Source organism: Pan paniscus, chromosome 1 (genome assembly GCF_029289425.2).
Source record: "Pan paniscus chromosome 1, NHGRI_mPanPan1-v2.0_pri, whole genome shotgun sequence".
NCBI classification, from domain to species: domain Eukaryota; kingdom Metazoa; phylum Chordata; class Mammalia; order Primates; family Hominidae; genus Pan; species Pan paniscus.
The window spans coordinates 105785722-105812644 of NC_073249.2; the positions used below are offsets into that span (position 1 = coordinate 105785722).

The following is a 26923-nucleotide window of genomic DNA, read 5'->3' on the forward strand; positions in this document are numbered from 1 at the left end:
AGTGAATTACATGAGCTATTTCTTGTCAATCTCCTAGAACATTTATTGGCACACAGTAAACACTATCTATTAGTTCTTCATTCTGCTGTTTCTAAATTAACACAAACTTTATTAGCATTTGGGCATATTTCCTTCATGGCCTTATGGTGTTATGTGTCACACTTTATGCTTCAGATATGATTCTTAAAATCATAACTGAAGATATGATTCTTAAAATCATAACTGAAGATATGATTTAAAAATCAAAGATTTTAAAAATCTTTCGCTTACTTGTCCTTGAAATTCCCAGTAAAAGGGAAACCATCAGTCTCATAGTCCTAGGGGCCTTCCCGACTATACAAGAAATCACTACTCATGCCCCAGTGCAGTGTTTTAGAGGAGAGGCTGCAAGGCTTGGGAAAGTGGCCCCGCATTCAGAGTCAGACCTCAGGGACTGTGAATTCTGACTCCACTTCGTTGTGGTTGAATCATCTTGTCAGATGATTCCTTGATGTGCCCTTGAGGTTCTCTTTGTTCATCTCTAAATTTTGGAGGATCAGATGCCAGAAAGTCAGGAGACTGAAGAGTAAAGATGTGGAAATCCCTGTCTAGACCCTGGTACTGGGGAGAGTTTTGTCCTTGGGATGGACCTGGCTCCTGCCCTGTAGGCAATGACCACAGCAGCATGTCCAGCCTTCCACTGAGGCAGGCGTGTCTGTCTTTTCTCAGAATATGAAGAGTGCGAAGACCTCATAAAATCTATGCTGAGGAATGAGCGACGACAGTTCAAGGAGGAGAAGCTTGTGGAGCAGCTCAGGCAAGCTGAGGAGCTCAGGTGAGGGGACCCCATGGGGGCAGGCAGGGGGGCAGGTGTGTACATCTCTGAAGTACAACAGCTCGGTGGGGAGAAATAAGAACGAAGCTGGGCCAGGGGAAGGGCAGGAATTGCCATGGCAGGCTCGCAACACACAAGTATTTATCAAGCAGAGAAGAAGTATAATGAAAATGTATGGGTTGCAGTTGTTTGTCAGGGCCTTGTTTTCTCTTTTTCGAGCAAGTAATTGTTGATGTGAAATTTACATAACACGAAATTAACCAAAGGAGTGTGAACCACACAGCAGCATTCAGTATACTCAAAATGGTGTGCCGTCACCACCCCACTTACCCTGAGTGAGAATCACCTCCTGACTGACTGCGGCTTCTCATTCTTTCACTCAATCAATGTTGCCTTCTCGACCCTGTCATTCTTTTCTTCTTTCATCTTTTCAATTCGCCCCATCTGCATCTGGCCTCATTTCTGTACATGGCTTTGTATCTAGTGGCCGCAAGATGCACTATGTGTATTTTCACATGGAAATGTCCATGGCCAGAGTGAGGAACTGAAAGGATGTCTTTTTGAAACGGAATTAGGAAGACACCTACTTTTGTTTACAGAAGGGAAAGATGAATGGAACATCATCGAGGATCTTGCAGGAGCCCTCTCTGATACAGAGGAAGCCTGTAAACCATTTTCTATTCTTTCTCTTGGCCACAGACATTCCTTTCAACATGTGCTGACCTTCTGCTTGAAGGTCTCCTTGAGGACATTGTCTCAGAAGTCTCTGTTGGAATATTTGAACGGATCACTCAACCCTTTCTACTCTTAAATTTTCTCTACCGTCTCACCTTAGGCAATATAAAGTCCTGGCTCACTCTCAGGAACGAGAGCTGACCCAGTTAAAGGAGAAGTTATGGGAAGGGAGAGATGCCGCCCGCTCATTGAATGATCATGTCCAGGCCCTCCTCACTCCGGATGAGCCGGACAAGTCCCAGGGGCAGGACCTCCAAGAACAGCTGGCTGAGGGGTGTAGACTGGCACAGCAACTTGTCCAAAAGCTCAGCCCAGGTAAGGTGGCCATAGGCCCTGATGACCCAAAACCCCAGGCTTATGAGAGGCTCCAGACCTCCATACTTTCACAATGACAGTTGTATCAGTGGGGTTTTTTTCCCGCTACACCTATGTGGCCATGACATGACCAGGACTTCCTGGGTAAGAACAGAGATGGGAAACCCATGGGTTTGGAGGTCACAGTATTGCAAGTGTCCCTCCTTCCTTGATGGAAGGTGGTCTTTGGAGCAAGAGGCAGCATCTATCTAGTTTTAAAGGACAGGAAGGAGGCTGTGATGGGAGGGCGCTTGTTGGAGTGAAAAGAGCTCTGGGCTAAGAATGAAGGTTCCCAGGCTGTCTTTTGGGCAATGTTCTTAGTAAGTGTCGGTGAGTGAGTGATTTATCTTTCCAGAGTTTCTCTCTCTCCATGTGCAAAGGCAGACAAATTGTCTCTTGCAAGGGTCTGAAGCATCCAAATATGGGAACACTTACGAATGCTTTTCAAAATGAGATGAAGCCCCTCTCCATGTGGTGTTGGAGAAGGCACTTGATGTGGGGGCATTTGGTGGTAGGAAGTGCTTCAGACTGGAGCACTCCCCATGGATAGAATGTCCCTGAATAACACAGCAGAAGCCACATGGAGGGCCTGTGCAGTCTCATGACGCATAGAGGACTGTGGGACAAGTTTGTCCTCTCCTAAGAGAAAGAATGAGGTTTGAAATGCGAACTGTGACAGGACACCAAGCCTGTTCCTGGGAATCAGATCTGTGGCAGGATGGGGGAGACAGCTGCCAAAGTCCAGAGAGAGGCTGCACAAGCCTCCAGTGATATGGGAAGCAAAAGTTCTTTTCAGTATTTGGCCACATCTTGATGGTGGCCCTCCACATCAGAAATGCATTGCCCGATGGATCAGGAAACCATGCCAGGGCATCTTGTGAAAGATAAAACATGAGAGTTTTCAGTACAATGCTGAACCATACGTAGATGTTCACGTCTCTGTGCACGTTGGGCTGACTGTGCTTGCGGAATGTGAAGTGGGAAATATCTGAACGAACATTTTGTATTTATAGAAAATGACGAAGATGAGGATGAAGATGTTCAAGTTGAGGAGGCTGAGAAAGTGCAGAAATCATCTCCCCCCAGGTAACACTGAATACTCGGGAGCAAGTAATGGGTGGTAACACATGAAAATGTCTAGGAGGCACACCCTCTCTAGCATCTATGGTGGGCCAAAAGCCCGCATCCCCTTGGCCACAGTATGTGAAATTGAACCCAGCTTAGACACAGGGTGCGGCAGCTGTCGTGTTTCTCTATGTGTGCCAAGTGTCATGTCTGCACCGTACAGGGATAGCTGAGTCTTCATCCTCCTCAGCTCCTATCTGTCCAGTGCAATGAACACCAGCTGCTGTCTTCCTCTCTGGTTCCCATGGCAGGCATGATCTGTTGCAGAGAGAACAGGATTGCATGTTCCCTCTTAATGGGAACCTCCATTTTGCTTTCTGGGACCACTCTCTTAATGCCGCCTGTCAAAACCAGCTAGGACTCCCTGGGGTTCAATCCCTCTGTGTTTAATCTTCTGTCATCTCTGTCCCACCTGGCTCATCAGGGAGATGCAGAAGGCTGAAGAAAAGGAAGTCCCTGAGGACTCACTGGAGGAATGTGCCATCACTTGTTCAAATAGCCATGGCCCTTATGACTCCAACCAGCCACATAGGAAAACCAAATTCACATTTGAGGAAGACAAAGTCGACTCAACTCTCATTGGCTCATCCTCTCATGTTGAATGGGAGGATGCTGTACACATTATTCCAGGTAGCCTCTGTTTTCCTTGTGTCTCATACCTCTCTCTAGGCTGAGGAAGATAAACTCTGAAGACAGGCTCTATAAACACAAATTGATTTGAATAAAAAACTATGATGAGTTTCTAAACAGATATCAGGGAGTTTTTTTTGTCCTTCTCAGCTAATGTCATGCCTTTGTCTGCCAGTCCCCAGTATCAGGTTACTCAACCCCAGGCCAGTGTGACAATCTCATAGTCACCTGAGTGCAGGAGGTGCACAGGCAGTATCTGTCAGGCCTCCTAGCTTCAATTCAGTATCTCTTGTCATCTGTGATTAAGTCATCTGTCCCTGAACAATGTCCATGGAGTTTCTATGCCTGTTTAAGGAAGCTGGCAGCCTTGCCTTTGTATTTGGAAATATTGTTCCCCAGGCTTCACTGCTCTCAGCTTTCATCTGGATCTCCTTTAAGTCAGCTTGCTTAGCTGCACAGTCACCCTGAAATCAGGACGGAAACTTTTCTTCTTTACTTTGCTGATATATTTCCATAAAGGAAGGCTGGACCCTGGTTTTCCACCCTGTCAATGCAATGGCTGATCTAATGTTTCTTTGTAGCATCGTGGATTTTTTTTTTTTTTTTTTTTTTTTGCGATGGAGTCTTGCTCTGTCACCCAGGCTGGAGTGCAGTGGCACCATCTTGGCTTGGTGCAACCTCTGCCTCCCAGGTTCAAGTGATTCTCCTGCCTCAGCCTCCTGAGTTGCTGGGACCACAGGTGCACAACATCACATCTGGCTAATTTTTGTATTTTTAGTAGAGACAGGGTTTCCCCATATTGGCCAGGGTAGTCCTGAACTCATGACCTCAAATGATTCACCTGTCTTGGCCTCCCAAATCACAGATTCTTTTTAAAGCAAGAGTTGTTCAAATTTATCTATCAGTCGTGTTTCATGTATAGATGCCTGTAAACATTTAATGTCCATGTTACCTGGTGATATAAGTCCGTATTGCAGCAACACTCTTAGAAAATTGTTTGACCAATTTTTGGAGATTTTTTTGGGGGAAAAATTTTGTTTAACTTTGACTCAGGTAGGGAATATGGCATTATGGTCTACACGTAGAGGGAGATTTTGGCCTGTGGATCTGGAAAGCAGGGTCATCTAATTCTCACCAAAGTTAATCTAGGACACCCTAGAATATTCCTGTCAGAATCCTTATTCTTGCACTGAGAATAGTTATGTCCTTGTGCTATGACTGGACAGTGATTTCTTCATATGTGAAGTATGAATTGCTTAATGTGACCTGCTTCTCTCAATTTATTTACAGAAAATGAAAGTGATGATGAGGAAGAGGAAGAAAAAGGGCCAGTGTCTCCCAGGTAATGTTGTGGAATTGTTGGCTGTTAATTCAATAGTGACATCTGGAGATTGTAGATTTAGGGAAAATGAGGAAGTGATGAATAGAACTATTTCTTCCATTCACCCAGCTACAAATTGTGCTGATTTACAATGTTGTATGTTATTTGTGGCACTTGTATTGGTTTTAATTTCATAGTCCTCTCAAGATAGGAACTTGCCATCAGATGAGCCAGGTGAACTAGCCAAACAGGGTTTTCTTGTTGATCTTTTGAAAAAACCAGCCCTGGATTCATTGATTTTTTGAAGGTTTTTTTGTGTCTCTATCTCCTTTAGTTCTGCTCTGATCTTAGTTACTTCTTGTCTTCTGCTAGCTTTTGAATTTGTTTGCTTTGCTTCTCTAGTTATTTTAATTGTGATGTTAGGGTGTCAATTTTAGATCTTTTCTGCTTTCTCTTGTGGGCATTTAGTGCTATAATTTTCCCTCTACACATTGCTTTAAATGTGTCCCAGAGATTCTGGTATGTTGTGTCTTTGTTCTCATTGGTTTCAAGGAACATCTTTATCTCTGCCTTCATTTTGTTATTTTCCCAGTAGTCATTCAGGAGCAGGTTGTTCAGTTTCCATGTAGTTGTGTGGTTTTGAGTGAGTTTCTTAATCCTGAGTTCTAATTTGATTGCACTGTGGTCTGATAGTTTGTTGTGATTTCCATTCTTTTACATTTGCTGATGAGTGCTTTACCTCCAACTATGTGGTCAATTTTGGCATAAGTGTGATGTGGTGCTGAGAAGAATGTATATTCTGTTGATTTGGGGTGGAGAGTTCTGTAGATGTCTTTTAGGTCTGCTTGGTGGAGAGCTGAGTTCAAGTCCTGGATATCCTTGTTAAGCTTCTGTCTCATTGATCTGTCTAATATTGACAGTGGGGTGTTAAAGTCTCCCATGATGATTGTGTGGAGTCTAAATCTCTTTGTAGGTCTCTCAGGACTTGCTTTATGAATCTGGCTGCTCCTGTATAGGGTGCATATATATTTAGGATAGTTAACTCTTCTTGTTGAATTGATCCCTTTACCATTATGTAGTAGCCTTCTTTGTCTCTTTTGATCTTTGTTGGTTAAAGTCTGTTTTATCAGAGACTAGGATTGCAACCCCTGCCTTTTTTTGTTTTCCATTTGCTTGGTAGATCTTCCTCCATCCCTTTATTTTGAGCCTATGTGTGTCTCTGCATGTGAGATGGGTTTCCTGAGTACAGCACACTGATGGGTCTTGACTCTTTATCCAATTTGCCATTCTGTGTTTTTTTAACTGGGGCATTTAGCCCATTTACATTTAAGGTTAATATTGTTATGGGTGAATTTGATCCTGTCGTTATGATGTTAGCTGGTTATTTCGCCCGTTAGTTGATGCAGTTTCTTCCTAGCGTCAATGGTCTTTACAGTTTGGCATGTTTTTGTAGTGGCTGGTACCGGTTGTTCCTTTCCATGTTTAGTGCTTCCTTTAGGAGCTCTTGTAAGGCAGGCCTGGTGGTGACAAAATCTCTCAGCATTTGCTTCTCTGCAAAGGATTTATTTCTCCTTCACTTATGAAGCTTTGTTTGGCTGGATATGAAATTCTGGGTTGAAAATTCTTTTCTTTAAGAATGTTGAAGACGCTGGAGAGGATGTGGAGAAATAGGAACACTTTTACACTGTTTTTGGGAGTGTAAACTAGTTCAACGATTGTGGAAGGCAGTGTGGCAATTCCTCAGGGATCTAGAACTAGAAATACCATTTGACCCAGCCATCCCATTACTGGGTATATACCCAAAGGATTATAAATCATGCTGCTGTAAAGACACATGCACACATATGTTTATTGTGGCACTATTCACAATAGCAAAGACTTGGAACCAAGCCAAATATCCAGCAATGAGAGACTGGATTGGTTGACCATACCTCAAAAGCTGTATTCTCAAGGTAACTGCAGGGAAACTTGAGCACATTTTTTGCAAAATTATTGAGGACATGCTTTTCATGATCACTGATCACTGTTTGTCCTGAGAGCACAAATACAGAGTGTCCTTTGACTCCCTCATCAGTGTGTCACCTGACGAATTCACTGAGCTCACTCTGTGTGTGTGTGTCTATCTCTTTTGTTGTTTTCTACCTGGCCCTGTTCTATCCCAACATAAAGGCAATAATTTTTTACCTCATTAATGGATCTGTCCTTTTTCTTTTCAAACTCTTCCTTACGTTAGCCATGAAATCTAGCTGGGGCTGTGTGGTTTCTGATTCCCCCTGGCTTATTCTTTACTTTTTCCTCCTTTTCCAGGCTCAGCAGGGAGCTGCTGGAGGTAGTAGAGCCTGAAGTCTTGCAGGACTCACTGGATAGATGTTATTCAACTCCTTCCAGTTGTCTTGAACAGCCTGACTCCTGCCAGGCCTATGGAAGTTCGTTTTATGCATTGGAGGAAAAACATGTTGGCTTTTTTCTTGACGTGGGAGGTGAGTACCTTTCTATGAAGGTGATAAGGATCCACTGAGTCTTCCATATAAAGATCATATTCCTGCTCCAAGTGGCCATTACTGAGCTGAGAGATGTCATTGCTGCAGTGAGGACCTATAGGCACATGTAGGTTGAATGAAACTCTAGTTCTACCTGGAAGCCCAGACATGGGATGGGTCAGTGAGCATGGCTCTCTTCCTAGTCTCAGGCCATACCTGTGGCACTCTGATTCTACTCTCATGACATTGGACCTGGGCAGATGTGACAAATTCAGAGAACTATGATTTTGACTCAAGGGTTTGTAGATTTCCTTTTTCACTCTAATTTCAGTGTCTAAAGTCCTCACAACCATGAACAATCTGAGTATTTGATGAGACAGGGCTAAATATTGCAATTTTTCTCCTAGAAATCATTTGAGGGTATTTGCTTTAAATTGATTGGAAAAATATGGCATAACTGTTTGCACAAACTTGGGACAAATGATATTGGGATAACGATCTACTAGAATAGGGACATTTTACCCACAGTTTCTGGGAGAAAAACTGAGGAATTTCTATCATGACCAGCCTTCAGGCCTCCTGAAATATATCTCTCACAGTGTCCTATTCTTATGCTGAGGAGCCTGAGGTCCCTGTGTGAGGATTAGACAGTGGATTGTTATGTGTGTAGGGGAATCAGCTTAATGTGTCTGTCCATGTCTGAATGTATTGCAGAAATTGAAAAGAAGGGGAAGGGGAAGAAAAGAAGGGGAAGGAGATCAAAGAAGAAAAGAAGAAGGGGAAGAAAAGAAGGGGAAGAAGATCAAAACCCACCATGCCCCAGGTAACTTTCAGCAATTGTGGATGCTTAATTCTGTGTTAACACCTGGAGGCAACAGATTCAGGGAAACCAGAGTGTGTTTGATGTCACGTTTTCAACGAAGGCTGAATTACTCCTACTGTCATTGCTGTTGGTTTTCATTGCAGTAGATGTTTAGGTTTCCATTTCTTCCTCCCCTTATCATTTACTAACGTACCATAGGTTGACCATACTTCAAAAGCTGTACTCTCATGGCCACTGCATCGAATTTTGAGCATATTTTATGGAAAACTATTGAGCTCACTCTTTTCATGATCACAGTTTGCTGTGTGTCATGAGGGCACTAACTCAGAGTGTCCTTTTACTCCCTTACCAGTATGCCACCTGGCCAATTCACTAGCTCACTTTCTCTCTGTCTCTGTCTCTCTCTCTCTCTCTCTGTCTTTCTCTTTCATTGTTTTCTACCTGGCCCTGTTCTATCCCAACATAAAGGCAATAAATTTTTTTTTTTTACCTCATTAATGGATCTATCCTTTTTCTTTTCTAGCCACTTCCTTATGTTACTTCTGAAATCTAGTGGGGCTCTGTGGTGTCTGATTTTCCCTGGCTGCTTCTTTAGTTTTGTCTCCTTTTCCAGGCTCAACGGCATGCTGATGGAAGTGGAAGAGCCTGAAGTCTTACAGGACTCACTGGATAGATGTTATTCGACTCCGTCAATGTACTTTGAACTACCTGACTCATTCCAGCACTACAGAAGTGTGTTTTACTCATTTGAGGAACAGCACATCAGCTTCGCCCTTTACGTGGACAATAGGTTTTTTACTTTGACGGTGACAAGTCTCCACCTGGTGTTCCAGATGGAAGTCATATTCCCACAATAAACAGCCCTTACTAAGCTGAGAGATGTCATTCCTGCAGGCAGGACCTATAGGCACGTGAAGATTTGAATGAAAGTACAGTTCCATTTGGAAGCCCAGACATAGGATGGGTCAGTGGGCATGGCTCTTTTCCTATTCTCAAACCATGCCATTGGCAACCTGTGCTCAGTCTGAAGACAATGGACCCACGTTAGGTGTGACACATTCACATAACTGTGCAGCACATGCCGGGAGTGATCAGTCAGACATTTTAATTTGAACCACGTATCTCTGGGTGGCTACAAAATTTCTCAGGGATTTCATTTTGCAGGCATGTCTCTGAGCTTCTATACCTGCTCAATGTCAGTGTCATCTTTGTGTTTAGCTCATCCAAAATTGTTACCCTGGTTTCAATGAACCTAACCTCATTCTTTGTGTCTTCAGTGTTGGCTTGTTTTAGCTGATCCATCTGTAACACAGGAGGGATCCTTGGCTGAGGATTGTATTTCAGAACCACCAACTGCTCTTGACAATTGTTAACCCGCTAGGCTCCTTTGGTTAGAGAAGCCACAGTCCTTCAGCCTCCAATTGGTGTCAGTACTTAGGAAGACCACAGCTAGATGGACAAACAGCATTGGGAGGCCTTAGCCCTGCTCCTCTCAATTCCATCCTGTAGAGAACAGGAGTCGGGAGCCGGTGGCAGGAGACAGCATGTCACCCAGGACTCTGCCGGTGCAGAATATGAACAATGCCATGTTCTTGCAGAAAACGCTTAGCCTGAGTTTCATAGGAGGCAATCACCAGACAACTGCAGAATGTAGAACACTGAGCAGCACAACTGACCTGTCTCCTTCACATAGTCCATATCACCACAAATCACACAACAAAAAGGAGAAGAGATATTTTGGGTTCGAAAAAAGTAAAAAGATAATGTAGCTGCATTTCTTTTTTTTTTTTTTTTTTAATTTTTATTTTTTTATTTTTTATTGATCATTCTTGGGTGTTTCTCGCAGAGGGGGATTTGGCAGGGTCACAGGACAATAGTGGAGGGAAGGTCAGCAGATAAACAAGTGAACAAAGTTCTCTGGTTTTCCTAGGCAGAGGACCCTGCGGCCTTCCGCAGTGTTTGTGTCCCTGGGTACTTGAGATTAGGGAGTGGTGATGACTCTTAACGAACATGCTGCCTTCAAGCATCTGTTTAACAAAGCACATCTTGCACCGCCCTTAATCCATTCAACCCTGAGTGGATACAGCACATGTTTCAGAGAGCACAGGGTTGGGGGTAAGGTCACAGATCAACAGGATCCCAAGGCAGAATTTTTCTCAGTACAGAACAAAATGAAAAGTCTCCCATGTCTACCTCTCTCTACACAGACATGGCAACCATCCGATTTCTCAATCCTTTCCCCACCTTTCCCCCCTTTCTATTCCACAAAACCGCCATTGTCTTCATGGCCCGTTCTCAATGAGCTGTTGGGTACACCTCCCAGATGGGGTGGTGGCCAGGCAGAGGAGCTCCTCACTTCCCAATAGGGGCGGCCGGGCAGAAGCGCCCCTCACCTCCCGGACGGACAGGGCGGCTGGCCCGGCCGGGGGCTGACCCCCCCCCCCACCTCCCTCCCGGACAGGGCGGCTGGCCGGGCGGGGGGCTGACCCCCCAACTCCCTCCCGGACAGGGCGGCTGGCCGGGTAGAGGGGCTCCTCACTTCCCAGTAGGGGCGGCCGGGCAGAGGCGCCCCTCACCTCCCGGATGGGGCGGCTGGCCGGGCGGGGGGCTGACCCCCTCACCTCCCTCCTGGACTGGGCGGCTGGCCAGGCAGAGGGGCTCCTCACTTCCCGGTAGGGGCAGCCGGGCAGAGGCGCCCCTCACCTCCCGGACGGGGCGGCTGGCCAGGTGGGGGGCTAACCCCCCCACCTCCCTCCCAGACGGGGCAGCTGGCCGGGTGGGGGGCTGACCCCCCCACCTCCCTCCCGGACAGAGCGGCTGGCCGGGCAGAGGGGCTCCTCACTTCTCAGACGGGGCGGCTGGGCAGAGGCGCCCCTCACCTCCCGGACAGGGCGGCTGGCCAGGCAGGGGGCTGACCCCCCCCACCTCCCTCCCGGATGGGGCGGCTGGCCGGGTGGGGGGCTGACCCCCCCACCTCCCTCCCGGACGGGGCGGCTGGCCGGGCGGGGGGCTGACCCCCGCACCTCCCTCCCGGACGGGGCGGCTGGCCGGGCAGAGGGGCTCCTCACTTCCCGGTAGGGGCGGCCGGGCAGAGGCGCCCCTCACCTCCCGGACGGGGCGGCTGTCCGGGCGGGGGGCTGACCCTCACACCTCCCTCCCGGACGGGGCGGCTGGCCGGGCGGGGGGCTGACCCCCCCCCCACCTCCCTCCCGGACGGGGCGGCTGGCCGGGCGGGGGACTGACCCCCCACCTCCCTCCCAGACGGGGCGGCTGGCCGGGTGGGGGTCTGACCCCCCCACCTCCCTCCCGGACGGGGCGGCTGGCCGGGCAGAGGGGCTCATTCCCAGTAGGGGCGGCCGGGCAGAGGCGCCCCTCACCTCCCGGATGGGGTGGCTGGCCAGGCGGGGGGCTGACCCCCCCCACCTCCCTCCCGGACGGGGTGGCTGGCCGGGCAGAGGGGCTCCTCACTTCCCGGTAGGGGCGGCCGGGCAGAGGCGCCCCTCACCTCCCGGACGGGGCAGTGGCTGGGCGGGGGGCTGACCCCCCCACCTCCCTCCCGGACGGAGCGGCTGGCCGGGCAGAGGGGCTCCTCACTCCCCAGTAGGGGCGGCCGGGCAGAGGCGCCCCTCACCTCCCGGATGGGGCGGCTGGCCGGGCGGGGGGCTGATCCCACCTCCCTCCCGGACAGGGCGGCTGGCCGGGCGGGGGGCTGACCCCCCCACCTCCCTCCCGGACGAGGAGGGAGGACCCTCCTCACTTCTCAGACGGGGTGTCTGCCGGGTGTAGGGGCTCCTCACTTCTCAGACAGGGCGGTTGCCAGGCAGAGGGTCTCCTCACTTCTCAGACGGGGCGGCTGGGCAGAGACGCTCCTCACATCCCGAACGGGGCGGCAGGGCAGAGGTGCTCCCCACATCTCAGACGATGGGCGGCCGGGCAGAGACGCTCCTCACTTCCCAGATGTGATGGCAGCCGGGAAGAGGCGCTCCTCACTTCCTAGATGGGATGGCGGCCAGGCAGAGACGCTCCTCACTTTCCAGACTGGGCAGCCAGGCAGAGGGGCTCCTCACATCCCAGACGATGGGCGGTCAGGCGGAGACGCTCCTCACTTCCCAGACGGGGTGGCTGCCAGGCAGAGCCTGCAATCTCGGCACTTAGGGAGGCCAAGGCAGGCGGCTGGGAGGTGGTTGTAGCGAGCCGAGATCACGCCACTGCACTCCAGGCTGGGCGCCATTGAGCACTGAGTTAACGAGACTCCGTCTGCAATCCCGGCACCTCGGGAGGCCGAGGCTGGCCTGCTGCATTTCTTTAGTTATTTTGAACCCCAAATATTTCCTCATCTTTTTGTTGTTGTCATGGATGGTGGTGACATGGACTTGTTTATAGAGGACAGGTCAGCTGTCTGGCTCAATGATCTACATTCTGAAGTTGTCTGAAAATGTCTTCATGATTAAATTCAGCCTAAACGTTTTGCCGGGAACACTGCAGAGACAATGCTGTGAGTTTCCAACCTCAGCCCATCTGCGGGCAGAGAAGGTCTAGTTTGTCCAGCACCATTATGATATCAGGACTGGTTACTTGGTTAAGGAGGGGTCTAGGAGATCTGTCCCTTTTAGAGACACCTTACTTATAATGAAGTACTTGGGAAAGCGGTTTTCAAGAGTATAAATATCCTGTATTCTAATGATCATCCTCTAAACATTTTATCATTTATTAATCCTCCCTGTGTCTATTATTATATTCATATCTCTACACTGCAAATTTTGGGTCTCAATTTTTACTGTGCCTTTGTTTTTACTAGTGTCTGCTGTTGCAAAAGGAAGAAAACATTCTCTGCCTGAGTTTTAATTTTTGTCCAAAGTTAATTTTAATCTATACAATTAAAACCTTTTGCCTATCACTCTGGACTTTTGGATTGTTTTTTACATTCAGTGTTATAATATTTGATTATGCTGATTGGTTTTAGTGGGTACTGATGCGAATTAATAAAAACATTTCATTTCCATGTTTATTTTCTAATCTCTTCCACATTGTAGGCTATGTTTACCATACGTAGCAGAATGTATTTACATTTCTTGGTTCTAGTCATTTGTATTCTTCGTGAGTGTGACTGTGTGTGTGTGTGTGTGTCTGTGTCTGTGTCTGTGTGTGCCTTTGGCATTTAGGAAGGGTTGTATAGCTCATGTTAAATATTGCACTAAAAATGTTTTTGATGGTTTTCCTTCCTTTGAACTAGACACACTTCTAATATTTGGTTTATAGTTTTAAATTATAACTTTCAGCATCAAATATTTCCATACAACAGTCAATTACATGATGCGTTTTCTTTTTCCTACCTCCTTTACCTGCCACTTCTCATAATACTATTTGAACCTAAACATATACCGGTGACATTCTGTGATTATTATCTTGCCCCTACCTTGGTTTTGGTTTTTGGTGCAGTTCCACGCTCTTGGTGTCTTTGGGACACCAAGAGCCTGGAACTGCAGGGCACCAGCTGGTAAGAATTAGGCTTTTTTGGCCGGGCGCGGTGGCTTATGCCTGTAATCCCAGCACTTTGCGAGGCCAAGGCGGGCGGATCACGAGGTCAGGAAATCGAGACCATCCTGGCTAACACGGTAAAACCCCATCTCTACTAAAAATAAAAAAAAATTAGCCGGGCGTGGTGGCAGGCGCCTGTAGTCCCAGCTACTCGGGAGGCTGAGGCAGGAGAATGGCCTGAACCCGGGAGGCGGAGCTTGCAGTGAGCCGAGATCGCGCCACTGCACTCCAGCCTGGGCGACAGAGAGAGACTCCGTCTCAAAAAAAAAAAAAAAAAAAAAAAAAAGAATTAGGCTTTTTTTTTCCCCTAAGGGTTAACAACAAACCAGCCCTTTGGAAAAACTTGCTTCACCACTGTTATCAACCAACGGCCTGATGCTTTCCCTCAGTTTTGTGATTTTGACAAAACAAGCAAGCAGCATTCCCTCCGGATAAGAGACCACCGACCTAGGAATGATTCTGGCCAGACTAGAGAAGATGCACAGTGAGGGTTTTCATGTCCTCTGCTTCAGCTTTTGATGTCAGAGGGCCACAAACTCCACTCTCAGATGATTGCTAATGCCACCATTTTATGAACGTGGGCCCCATGGAGAGGCACGAAGCTCAATTGCACTTCTGCACATTTTTCCTCCTATAAATATTGCTATTGGAATATTATTTGGTACGGCTCCCGTGAAAGATACATTTGCAGAATGTACTCAAATTAGAAGCATCATGTAAACCCTATAATGTAGCAATAGTGCATCAACTTCCCTACACTATAGAAATATCTGCGGTGTAGACATTTCCACAATGACCAAAGATATGTGTACAAGAAAGGTGGCTGCAGCATTCTTTGTAATCCTAAAACAATGAAACCTACCTCATCTCAAAAACTTTATTTTATTTTATTTTATTTTTTTTGAGATGGAGTCTGGCTCTGTTGCCCAGGCGGGAGTGTAGCGGTGCAGCCTCCACTGCAGCCTCCACCTCCCAGGTTCAAATGATTCTCCTGCCTCAGAATCCCAAGTACCTGGGATTACAGGCACTTGCCACCATGCCTGGCTAACAAAAACATTTTGAAAAGGGTTAAATAAATCATGCACAAAGTGAGGAAAAATACTCTTTTCAAAAATGATGGAGAGGATCACTATGATGATGAATGATTCCACTGGTCACATTATTGATAGAGCAATCAGTAAATCCAGGCACATCCTCGGGATATTACTGACCTCCTATTATTAAAATATGAAAAAATGGAGGCATGTAAATTACTCGTTTAAGCGAATAACGGACTGAATTAGAATTTTATCACACCAGAAGTGGGTTCCTAGATCTCTGTTTCAGGATTCCTGAGTTACACACGTATAAACCCAGGATTTCAGGAGATACCCGGTTAAGAATCCGGTCGGGGAGGTGGGCTGGCCCTTGACATGGATAAGTCACAAATTAGTGGCTTAGGACTCCAGGAAGATAAAATCTTCCCCATTTATCTAGTGATTGACAATGCATGAATACTTTAAAAGCTCGAACAAGCGTCCCTGGGTGGGCTTGAACCACCAACCTTTGCGGTTAACAGCCGAACGCGCTAACCGATTGCGCCACAGAGACAGGTACTATCAGTTCTACTGGGCGCTATAGGAAGGGCGCACGCACGAAACTTCCTCCGTCCCTTGCATCCTCAGGGCCCGCCCGGCAGGACGACTGAGCAAGGCCTTGGAAGACCGGAGAGATTGGAGCGGTAAGTCGCGCTGGTCACGTTGGACACCTGCGCGTTGGGAGATTCTGGAGCCGGAAGGATAGCCGAATGGCCTTCGCCCGCCCTGCCCCTCGCCTGCTTCAGAAACCCCCGGAAACGCCCCGGTTGAGACCCCGGCCCGAGCCGCCTGGGGGCCCTAGGGAGGCTGAACGCCCGGTGGCTCCCGGGATGGCTCTTCCCGTTCTTTGCGCCGCCTTCACCCAGTGAGGGAGCCTGTGCCCTCCCTGCCCAGTCGCTTTTGGGGCCGCTGCGGAGCTTCCGCTGCCATCTTCGGATCCTGTGTTCCGCACGGGGGCTCCACCAGGGCAGGGATCGTGGTGAGGGTGGCTCGTGGGTCCCCCTCGCGGGGAGCAGGGTCTGGCACTCACCAGGGCGCAGGACTAGGACTTGTCGAATGAATCCATCCTTTTAGCTTTTAGTCCTTTGAAGAGCCTTGAGAATGGAAATCATGAGAGATTTTTCCATGGGGAAGTTCCTTTTACAAAGCATTTATTTACGTTGACTTCTTGGCACCCCGCGGGGCGGCAACGGGCAGGGCCTCCAGTGCACCTTTTGCGCGGTGCAGCCGCGGGGGCTCAGCTGGGCGGTGGTCGGGTCCTGAGGCCGGAGGGCGGGAGCAGGGGAGGGGAAAAGCAAAAGCGGGGAAAGAAGCCGGGGAGCGGTGGACCAGACGTCCAGACCTCCTGAAAGGCTGGCAGGGAGGCACAGGCGGGATCTTCCGGAGGTGAGAATTTTTTTTTTATTATAGCAGAATGGGGAGGAATTGAGGGGAAAATGGAGATAGAACCTGAAAGAGCCCCAAACGCCAGAACCTGTAGCTCCCCAAGAATAAGATCTTCCAGAAGAACTAGACCCAAAACTAGCCGTTGGGGAACACCGAAGTCCTTGGAGGAGCAACATCCGCATGACCCTCTGTGTTCCTTTAGGCAAAAGGACTTGCTTCCATTGTTTGTTCAATTGTTTGTGTTTGTTAAATAAATAAAACGATTTTCATGTATCTTTGAAATTACTTTGGCGCTACTATTTTATGATTACAAATAATGCGGCAGTGATCATTCTTGTACACTTCTCATTGGCCATTTGTGTATTTCTATAGGGTAGAGGCCTGGAGAGCAGTTGCTCCAGCATAGGGATTACACAGTTTTTGTTTGTTTATTTATTTATTTATTTATTTATTTTTGAGACAGAGTCTCGCTCTGTCACCCAGGCTGGAGTGCAGTGGCGCCATCTCAGCTCTCACTGCAACCTCCGCCTCCCGGGTTCAAGCGAATCTCCTGCTTCAGCCTCCCAAGTAGCTGAGATTACAGGTCCGTGCGAGCCACCACATCGGGCTAATTTTTGTATTTTTAGTAGAGACGGGGTTTCACCGTTTTGGCCAGGCCGGTCTCAAACTCCTGACCTCAAGTGATCTGCCTGCCTTGGCCTCTCAAAGAGCTGGGATTACAGGCATGAGCCACCACACCCAGCGATTACATGTTTTTTTTTTTTATATATCATTCTATTTTCTTTCCTTATTTGGCTTATTAGCTGTAACTCTTTCTTTTGTTATGTCAGTGATGGCTTTAGGGTCCCTAGAATACATCTTTATCCGTCTGCCATCAAGTGACATTATACCTCCCCTTCTGGCCTTTATGCTAGTGTCGTCAGGGAATTTGATTTTGGACATGTTATAAACCCCAACATCCAAGTACGTACATAGCGATTTTCAGTCGTCTCCGTTTCTTTGTGTAGGTTCAGATTTCTGTTTGGTATCCTTATCCTTAGGCCTGGAGGACTCCTTTAATATTTCTTGTAGTGTGGTTCGGTGAATTCTGTCATTTTTTTGTATGTCTTTAAATGTCCTGATTTCAGTAACATTTTTGAAAGATATTTCAATTTGGCATAGAATTCTAGAATAACTTTTTTTCTCTCAGTACTTTAGGATGTTGCCACTTTGACGCTTTGTCATGGACATATCTTTCCTGTTTTTGTAAACTTGGCATAAAGTGGGTTTCCTGTACTTGTTATATGATTTTTGGATTGTGTATTCAAATTAAAAGTATTAAATTAAAATTAAAATGGCCTGGGCGAGGTGGCTCACACCTGTAATCCCAGCACTTTGGGAAGGGGAGGCAGAGGATCGCTTGAGACCCAGAGTTGGAGACCACCCAGGGCAAGATAGCAAGACCCTGTGTGTGTGTGTGTGTGTATGTGTGTGTATATATATACACATAAATATGTATATATATTATATGTATGTATGTATATATAAGTCCTACAGTCACCTTAAGTTCCACCAACAGTGCGCTTAAAGTAAAATGTGCCCAACCTGAGGGTCAAACCTACCTGCTGGCATGCAATTTGTGTTTGTGAGACAATCTCAACAGCATTTGCTTTTTCTAGCATAGTGGTTTTCCTGTTTTCCTCACATGTGAAAGTCTTCAGTGCAAAACCTGTCAGAATTCATTTCCTTTGCTAAAATGTTTTAAAATAACTCTTACTTCAAGTAAGTGCATTAAAAATAAACTTCTCAGTTGCATCCCTGGAATCCATGGAAAGTCCAGGAGAGACAATCAAGTGCTACAGGATCAAGCCCAAACAGAACAGGACTAGGCATGGTTTCCTCACTAGGAGCCAGGCCAAAGTCATCTCCTTTGGTCTCCAGTGGAGGCCAGAACTCGGTTCACCTGCAACGGGAGGACCTGGCCCAGAAGAGGTGGCCTTCATCTTCATGGTGCCTTCAGACAGGAAATCTAGGATTTCTTTTCTTCTCTTTGATCTACTTCCAACTCTCCCTTTCTATTTATTTATTTATTTATTTGAGACAGAGTCTTGCTGTGTTGCCCAGGCTAGAGTGCAGCGGGGCAGTCTCAGCTCACTGCAACCTCCGCCTCCTGGGTTCTAGAGATTCTCCTGCCTCAGCCTCCTGAGTAGCTGGGATTACAGGCGCCCATCACCGCGCCCGGCTACTTGTTGTATTTTTAGTAGAGACAGGGTTTCACCATCTTGGCCAGGCTGGTCCCCAACTCGTGACTTCATGATCCACCCACCTCGGCCTCCCAAAGTGCTGGGATTACAGGCGTAAGCCACCGCATCTGGCCCTCCCTTTCTATTTCTTCAAGACCTTTTTCGGATCCCTCCTGCGCAGGACCTAAACGGGCAGTGCCCTTACCCACTGGTCCCTCCCTGCCTGGTGTCTTCGGAGCCCTAGCTCACCCGGAACGTTACTGCCCGCCGGTGACAGCGAGAGGACCAAAGAGGGCAGCGGGTGCGGTGGGAACCACAGAGTCACCGCGCACCTGCGCCTCGCGGGCTCCTCGCAAATTGAATAAACGCCCCCTGAAGCTTCTCTTCAAGTCACAGGGAAGGGGAAGGTGGCTGCTGACCCGGCGGGAGAAGCCGGCCCTGCCCCTGGTCCTTGAAGACAGGTTTGGCCAGGCTGATTTTGACTGGTAGGCCCAAAGAAAAGCCGCAAGGGCAGAACAAACTCCGACAGGCTCCGAGATTAAGGCTTTCAAACGTCTGATCGTTTTCAGCTTGGTCAGTAAAATCGATCCCGCCTTTATCAGGAGATTCCTTTGCCAAAGTTCAGAGACCTGGGGTTCCTGCTGCTTGCCACACAGAAAACCAATCACTGAGACGGTTATTACCAAGGAAGAGACTTTAATAGGGTGCTGCAGCGGAGGAGATGAGAACTCAGTCTCAAATCCATCTCCCTGACCAACCAAAACTAGAGGCTTAGATGGCAGGGAAAAAATGTGACAATGTGTAAGAAAACAGGAACTAGACCAGGCGCGGTGGCTCACGCCTGTAATCCCAGCACTTTGGGAGGCCGAGGCGGGCGGATCACGAGGTCAGGAGATCGAGACCATCCTGGCTAACACGGTGAAACCCCGTCTCTACTAGAAATACGAAAAGAAATTAGCCGGGCGTGGTGGCAGGCGCCTGTAGTCCCAGCTACTCGGGAGGCTGAGGCAGGAGAATGGCGTGAACCCGGGAGGCGGAGCTTGCAGTGAGCCAAGATAGCGCCACTGCACTCCAGCCTGGGAGGCAGAGGGAGACTCTGTCTCAAAAAGAAAAAAAAAAGAAAAGAAAAGAAAGACCACACAGATAGGCTCTTACTAAAAAGGAACTTAAGGTTAAGTTCTTTTTTAGGTGTGTGAGGTTGAGTGTTTTGACTTTTGGAGAAGCACAAAATCATCATCAGTTGCAGGTCTGGGGGAAAGCAGTGCATCATGTCGGCAGGAGCGTTACCTTTTGGGCCCCGCTCCTGCACGTGCACCAGCTTTCTCACACCTTTTCCAGACCTCAGTCACTTGTCTCACCTGCCAAATGTGTACCATTTCCCGAAGTGCCCCTGAGTGCAAAAGACTATAAAACCCAGGGAGGAGAGGAGAAGTTTGAAAACTACCTCATGTCTTCCTCTGTTGAAAGCTGCAGTATTTTTGCGTTTGGGCAGCCTTTATTTAGAGAAGGCCCTAAGACTTTTCTTAGTTCAGTGAAGGGATTTTGTAAAGATAAATCCCAATTTACAGAAATGACTGTTCATTTTGACCAGAAGTCCTTTCTTGTGTCTAATTTAAGTTCTATCTGATGTAAGACTTGTTAGTGAAATGGTTACTGAGGCTGGTGGAAGAATTGAAGAACAGCATTTCTTCTGCAGCTCTTGAATGCAGGGGTGTGGCTTTTAGAAGGTCTTTGGCTACAGAAACAAACCTGTTCTGTTTTCTTTCTCTCCCCATTAAGCCATAACGTTTCCTTTCTCATTGCTCTTCCTACCTTTCTTCCAACCCCCAATAAAAGAGTTTGGGCAAAAGAACTAGAAACTAAACTCCCAAGTCTCCAGTTTGCCATCCATGGTGGGAGTTCCATGGCTAGGCAGGGGCTGCCAATTTACTGCAGAGACAGCTGGCTACATATATGAGGATTCCTTGCGGTAAGCCAAAGTCCTTGGGCCCTGCATTTACTATATGGTTTTTAAAAGTGAGTGATTCAGAGCACTGCCTTTGACGGTGAACAGAGCTGGACTCCAGTCCTACCCCCACCTCTTAACCAGTTGTGGGAGTTTAAGCCAGTTTCTTAGAAGCGTTGTGCCTCATTCCCCTTATCTGTAAAATGGAAATAGTCATGCTTACCTTGTATGTTTGTTGAGATAATTAGATAAGCTGATGCATATAAAGTAATAAGCACAGTGCCCAGCACAGTGCTCAACACATTTTGGCTGCTATTAGCTATTGTTATGGGCACTCAGAATGGAGCACCCTCTTCCCACTCCTTTCTCTATCTGGGACAATTCAAGATGGGGCATGGGGAATGTTAGTAGCGAGAAGTAACCCCAGTGAGCTATTTTAGGGCTAGCCCTAGAGACTGGGATTCCTAGTTGGATTTTGCTTAGAAACAACATACAATGTTCTGAAACTATGATGAAATGAAAAGTGCAGGCCAGGCATGGTGGCTTATGCCTGTAATCCCAGCACTTTGGGAGGCCAAAGCGGGTAGATCACCTCAGGTCAGGAGTTCAAGACCAGCCTGACCAACATGGTGAAACCCCGTCTCTACTAAAAATACAAAAATTAGCCAGGCATGGTGGTTTGTGCCTGTAGTCCCAGCTACTCGGGGGGCTGAGACAGAAGAATCACTTGAACCCAGGAGGCAGAGGTTGCAGTGAGCCAAGATCACACCACTGCACTCCAGCCTGGGCAACAGAGCAAGACTCCGTCTCAAAAAAAAAAAAAAAAAAAAAGAAAGAAAACTTCATTCAGCTAGAGTCTATTGGACTTGGATTCTGAGCAGTTCTGCCCCTCACTGACTGTGTGATCCTGGGAAGTCTTGATGTCACCTGATGTCTCATCACTGTCCCCATTGTGTCTTTGTTTCTTCCAATTGGTTTATGGTGGTTCTTTTTAACTTTCCCAGGAGAGGACTCCCTTTACCTGGAGAACAATAATGACAAAGTCTTGTAGGAGATTTTATAGGGGACAAAGAGCCTGTCTGGCTTAAATGAAGAGAATGAAGTAGGAACAGTCAAGAGAAACCTTTTTGTTTGATTGAGAAGTTTTGACCCTCCCAGAAAGTATATAGTGTTAACTGACCAACAATGAGCATCATTCCTGAATGAGGGTTGTCCTTGGCCCACTGATTCCACCTATAGTGTAGTTCCAGTGGTTGTGTAGGAATTCATGCAACAATCTATGGCAAACTGAATTACTTCTCAGAAAATTTTCTTTAGGACTTAGTATGTTGGCTTCATGCCAAGGGGAATGGCGGTATTGGGAAAACTGCAGATGTTCTGGAAGCAGAGCACTGGAATTCAAATCTTGACTACTCCTCTTACAGGCAAATTACTAAATTTCTTTTAGCCTCTGTTTCCTTCTCTGCACGACAGCAATGATAGTACTTACTTCACAAGATTACTGTGAGCACCAAGTGGAATCATTTCTGCTGGAGAGAAGGAAACACTTCAGTTTTTAGAAGTCTAACTTATTTGGGTGGATGGGTAAAGGAAATGGCAATTTCATTTCCTCTGGGCCCTTTGGCCGATCAATGGACTGAACTTTATCCTTGGGGAACAGCTGTGGCTTTTTCATAAATTCAAACATCAGTCTAATTTTCCCAAGGTTCCTCCAGGTTTACTCTAAAGGGAGCCCCTTCTTTGAATTGTTGTTGGTCTGAAGAGGGACCAGCAGCTGCTTGCCTGCAAAAATGTATTGCAGCCTCTGTGGGCATTCCCTGGACACTGCACACACTGCTATCCCCAAGCAGTCACAAACTAGGATGCTTTGACAATGAGAGTTTGAATATTTTATGTATCTTGTTTTCCAATTATACTTAAGAATTCAATAAGCTGAGTAGTGGGAAGCTGAATTACTAGACTGGCAAAGGAATGAACAGAAAAACCTAAAAAAATTTAAAAAGAGGATTAAGAAAACTGTCCTTGCTCAGTTTGGGAGCCTGGCTTACTTTTCTTAGTACTCTGCTGTTCCTGATACTGTTCAAGCTGGGGCACTGAAGATCTGGAACCATGTAGCTTGGATTTTCTTCAGACCAAAATACCTCGATGCTCTTTTTTTTTTTCTTTTTTTTTTTTTTTTGAGACAGAGTCTCACTCTGATGCCCAGGCTGGAGTGCAGTGGTGCGATCTCGGTTCACTGTAGCCTCTGCCTCCCGGGTTCAAGTGATTCTCGTGCCTCAGCTTCCCAAGTAGCTGGGATTACAGGCACCTGTCACCACATCCGGCTAATTTTTGTATTTTTAGTAGACAGACGGAGTTTTGCCATGTTGGCCAGGCTAGTTTTGAGCTCCTGACCTCAGGTGATCTGCCCACTTTGGCCTGCCAAAGTGCTGGGATTACAGGCGTTGAGCCACCATGCCCGGCCTTGATGCTCATTTTGAACTATCAACTTACCTTCGATGCCTTTGTAGACTCATCCAACTACTTCTCAATAAATGGTCCAGGATTAATGGGTATTCATGTTCAGTGTAGGGCAGCTAATTCCAGAAATGTAAGCCAAATCAGCAAACTCTCCTAAAAAGGACATCCTATCTTCTGCTGAGCTGTCTTCCCAAGCTAGCCAACATGTCTGAATTTGGGCATGAAAGAAGAGGAGCAGATGGGCTGGGGTCTGACATGCAGGGCAAACTGGAGGGTTTTCTTGGCATATTTGTTATTCAAATCTAGACTTTAGAATATGTGAGAAACAGTGACATTCTCACATTGGTCCCAAGCCATGGAGGAAATCCTGCCCCATTGAGAAGTGGAGACATTTCAGCCCTTGCATATCTCATCAGCAAACCACAGGGTTGGTGAAGGGACTGATGGAGTCCTTTTAAAGGTCTTGTGCCATTTTCTTGCCTTTTTATCTTTTTGTTCAAAGATAACTCTTGTTTTGTTTTCTATCTTGAGGCAAAATTGAAAACTTGGCCTACACATTGGTTTGGGCTAGAACTGGCCTCTAGGTGGCGATTCAGTACAGAGAATGGTGGTGGCTGGCGTCACCTCGAGCCACCATTTCTCAGAGATACCATTATATAAGGGGATTCATGAGAAATCGGGCATCACAATAGAGGGACAGCTTGGCCTTTGTCACTGTTCAAGCTGGGATCCTGAAGAGGTTGGGGTGCATGGGGAACAGCGAAAGCACCTAGTCTCAAGCAACATAACATGAGTTTAAGGCTCCCACTAGGACGGAGTCCAGAGTAGTTTGGCAACAGTTGCAAGGTTTGGGCTTGGCCTGCTAGGAGAGTGAGCCCTGAGCTTCAGGCTTGGTTCCCTCACTCCTGTGAGGCCTCGCTCAGGCTCACAGCCCCTGATGGAGCACTCAGCTTGGCGGCTGCCTGCCCGAGGTCTCCAGAAAAGGCAGACAGCTCCTAGCTGAAGTCCTCCCACTTTACTTCCCCTTCCTTCCCCCTGCCACTCCCTCTCTTCTCCTTCACCCCTCCTTCCCTTCTGCCTCCCGTTCCCTCTGCTTCCTCCTTCTTCCCCCTCTTCCCCACCTCCTCACACACCCCATTCTCACCTTCTGCTATTTACAAAGCCCTTTCCCCTGTGTGATCTCATTTGCTGCTCACAGACTCCTAGGGAAGAGGGACAGGTTGAGCCCTCCCTCACGGCACACTTTGAGGACACAGTGCGGAAGTGCTTATAAAGATCCCGTTATCTGACTGTCGCCACCAGCAAATAGTGAGTACCTTAGGGCAACTATTGAATTCAAATTAGTGCATGTTGCTTGGCATGGAGGAGGTCTCAAAATTATTTACTGAATGAATAAATATTTATAGTTGCAAAGAACTGAATCAAGGGACAGTAGGTGGTAGAGTCCATTCTAGAAGTTAGGCTTCATACTTGTAGGACCTACGACATTGCTGCACTAGGTACTAAATATGTCACCATTTTCTAGTAAAAAATACAGTATGTAAGTGCATAAAGGGACCCATGCAGAACTGTTTGCATATCTGGCTCTCAACCACATGAAACTACTCTGGCACCAGTCTGCTGTCTGTCAGGGGACATTAGGAGCTGTGGGTGGATCTAGGGGAGCAGCTGGCCTTTCTGAGGCCTTCCTTAAAGTATGGGATAGACACTGGGCCCCTCAGCTATCAAAACCCTTCTGTCTTTAGCTGATCTAACATATTGAGATAAAAAGCACCACCCAGTTATTACTCATCCCACTCCATTCCAATCCATGAATCAGCACTTTTTGTTTTTTGCTTAAATGTACATATTTCAGGCAGTTTAGGACTCTGCGATGAGACTATATAGGTTCAAATCCTAGCTCTACCACTTCCTAGCTGTTGAGGCTTGGGTAGGTCATTTAACCTCTTTGTGCCTCTATTTCTCATCTTTTAAATGATAAGAGTATTTAACTCATAACATTACTGTGGGGATTTAGAGAGTTAATATATAGAAAACAATGAGAACAATGCCTGGCAATAAGTCAGAGCTAGGAAGTGTTCACCCAATCTCTCGTTACGGTTTCCTGGGTTTGAGAATTGGTTTGTGTTCAACTGATGGAGGCACTTCATGATTTTGTAGAATTCCCTGGAATGCTCTCATTTTAGCTGTGAGGTTTCAACATTTTCCCACTCAGTTACAGCTTTCTTGAGGCCTAAAGAAGACAGGAAGCAACTTGAAGTGTATTTTTCTGCTAATGAGGGCTGTGGCATTTGTTTCATATACAGCATCCTCAGGTGGCTCCAGACAGAATTCAAGGGGTTTTTTCTCTATGGCAGTGCTTACCACTTAACACACAGTAGGTATTAAATAAATGCTTGTGCCAGAAAGAGAGGAAGGAAGATGCAGTACAGAGGAAAACATTAATTAGTACATAGTAGTTTACACGGACAAGGTCCCAATGGGGTATACACTTATTCCCTAAGATCCACTGACTAAGCATGAACATCACCAAGGAAATGCGATCAACTCAGAGGAGAAGGAGGGGGAGGAGAAGAGAGAAGAAACTGGAGCAGTCTGTTACCTGACCGAAGATATCAGGCTTTCCATTGCAAATGGTTCCATCAGCTCAGGCCAAGTGGAAAACCTTGCCGCTGCTCTGGGACATCCAAGGCATCTCCAATTGCTGTCTGCCCCAGAGTTTCATCCTTCCAGGGGTAGTTTGTTACTTGTTTTGTAGCCTCTATGGTACTCTTTCTTATGGCTAAAGACCAGCTAGCTCACCAGACATTTCTGTGGGTTTTGGCAGGAAATAGAGATGGGAGGCAGACAATGCTCTAGGGCAGTTCTTAGGAGAAACTTTTCTGACCTTGGCAGTCTTACTCCAATTTTCATGCCAAATTAGACTAATAATAGATCCTCACCCACAACCCAAATCCTCTAGCCTGAAAGGCTTAGAGTAGACAGAATGCAACTAGAAACTACTCTATGTTCTAGAAGGGAGTTGAAACAGAGCTTTTCTAGTGAACACATTAGCTAATCAACTAGGTCACTGATGGTAAGGACTGTCTCAACTGCATGCCAACTCTGATTGATGGATAAAGCCTGCCTGGGGAATTGTATTGAGTTGGATTCTGAGTCTCCATCATCACATCTAGGCCCCAGAGGCAAGTGCTGTAATTCACCAACAATGTCTGTCACAGGTGCAGGAATAGGGAGTAGCCCCAGGAGGCATAGGTACATACCTGCTCCAGGAGGCTATTTGGAGTTAGGAAAACAAAGATGGTTGAATGGTCAACTATGCTCATTTAATTAAATCATGATAGACCTTGAGCAATTCAACTCTTGAGGAAAATGTGGTATCAGCTCAGGAAAGAAGAAAAAGAAGGAGTAAGAGTGGTGATAGTGGAGTGTTCCAGTTCCATAGCTCTGTAGAGCCTTCTCAGTATTTAAAAACAGTCAGATTGGACTGGGCACAATGGCTCACGCCTGTAATCCCAGCACTTTGGGAGGCCAAGGCAGGCGGATCACCTGAGGTCAGGAGTTCGAGACCATCCTGGCCAACATGGCAAAACCCCATCTCTACTAAAAATACAAAAATTAGCTTGGCATGGTGGCAGGCACCTGTAATCCCAACAACTCGGGAAGCTGAGGCAGGAGAATTGCTTGAACTTGGGAGGGGGAGGTTACAGTAAGCTGAGATGCAGCCTGGGTGACAGAGCGAGACTCCATCTCAAAATAAATAAATAAATAAATAAATAAATAAATAAATAAATAAAATAAAATCAGATTGAGAGGTAGCAGGTATGACAACATTATATAGTTATTTTGAGTTGCAGTTCAAGACCTGGGAAGCTCTTGAAATAGATAGTTAAGCCGCTGGCAACCAGAAGGAAGGGCAGAGAGAGTGTTTCCCAAACTGAGTACCATGAATCACTTAGTATCCATGAGATGTTTGTAAGTATTTTGCCATGAAACATAGGCAGTGGTGGGGAG

The 26923-nt window shown here is 47.0% G+C and overlaps 2 protein-coding genes and 1 non-coding gene across 10 annotated transcripts in view; 1 reads left to right on the forward strand and 2 right to left on the reverse strand.

Moving 5' to 3' along the window:
• LOC129393010 (neuroblastoma breakpoint family member 15-like) overlaps positions 1-9153 on the forward strand; it is a 30928-nt gene extending 21775 nt beyond the window's left edge. For 7 of the 8 annotated variants that reach the window (XM_063606195.1, XM_063606194.1, XM_063606185.1 and 4 more), the window contains exons 3-10: positions 709-814; positions 1650-1864; positions 2917-2989; positions 3453-3658; positions 4949-5000; positions 7287-7459; positions 8174-8282; positions 8896-9153. In XM_063606195.1, the coding sequence (XP_063462265.1) occupies positions 709-814; positions 1650-1864; positions 2917-2989; positions 3453-3658; positions 4949-5000; positions 7287-7459; positions 8174-8282; positions 8896-9139 (1178 nt within the window). In that variant the 3' untranslated portion in view covers positions 9140-9153. The remainder of the gene's footprint in view (positions 1-708; positions 815-1649; positions 1865-2916; positions 2990-3452; positions 3659-4948; positions 5001-7286; positions 7460-8173; positions 8283-8895) is intronic. The other variant, XM_063606197.1, reaches the window with a different exon arrangement.
• Positions 9154-12266: 3113 nt separating this feature from the next.
• LOC134730494 (uncharacterized) lies at positions 12267-19880 on the reverse strand. The gene is made up of 4 exons (XM_063604872.1): positions 19792-19880; positions 18754-18887; positions 16056-16155; positions 12267-15967 (listed from the first exon to the last, which is right to left on the reverse strand). Exons 1-4 carry the CDS (start codon positions 19878-19880, stop codon positions 15481-15483), a joined length of 810 nt encoding a protein of 269 aa, XP_063460942.1. The 3' UTR covers positions 12267-15480.
• TRNAN-GUU (transfer RNA asparagine (anticodon GUU)) lies at positions 15336-15410 on the reverse strand. The gene has a single exon. It is a non-coding gene; the product is annotated as a tRNA-Asn (tRNA).
• Positions 19881-26923: the final 7043 nt, after the last annotated feature.

Excerpts from the sequence above, each read along its gene's own strand:
- LOC134730494 (XM_063604872.1), bottom strand. The coding sequence starts at position 19,880 with ATGGTACACATTTGGCAGGTGAGACAAGTGACTGAGGTCTGGAAAAGG. Across the intron at positions 18,888-19,791 it reads GCAGGAGCGGGGCCCAAAAG|AGAAGCTTCAGGGGGCGTTT; the intron begins GTAACGCTCCTG and ends TGTGACTTGAAG. Across the intron at positions 16,156-18,753 it reads GGCGGGCAGTAACGTTCCGG|GACCCGACCACCGCCCAGCT; the intron begins GTGAGCTAGGGC and ends CTCCGGCCTCAG.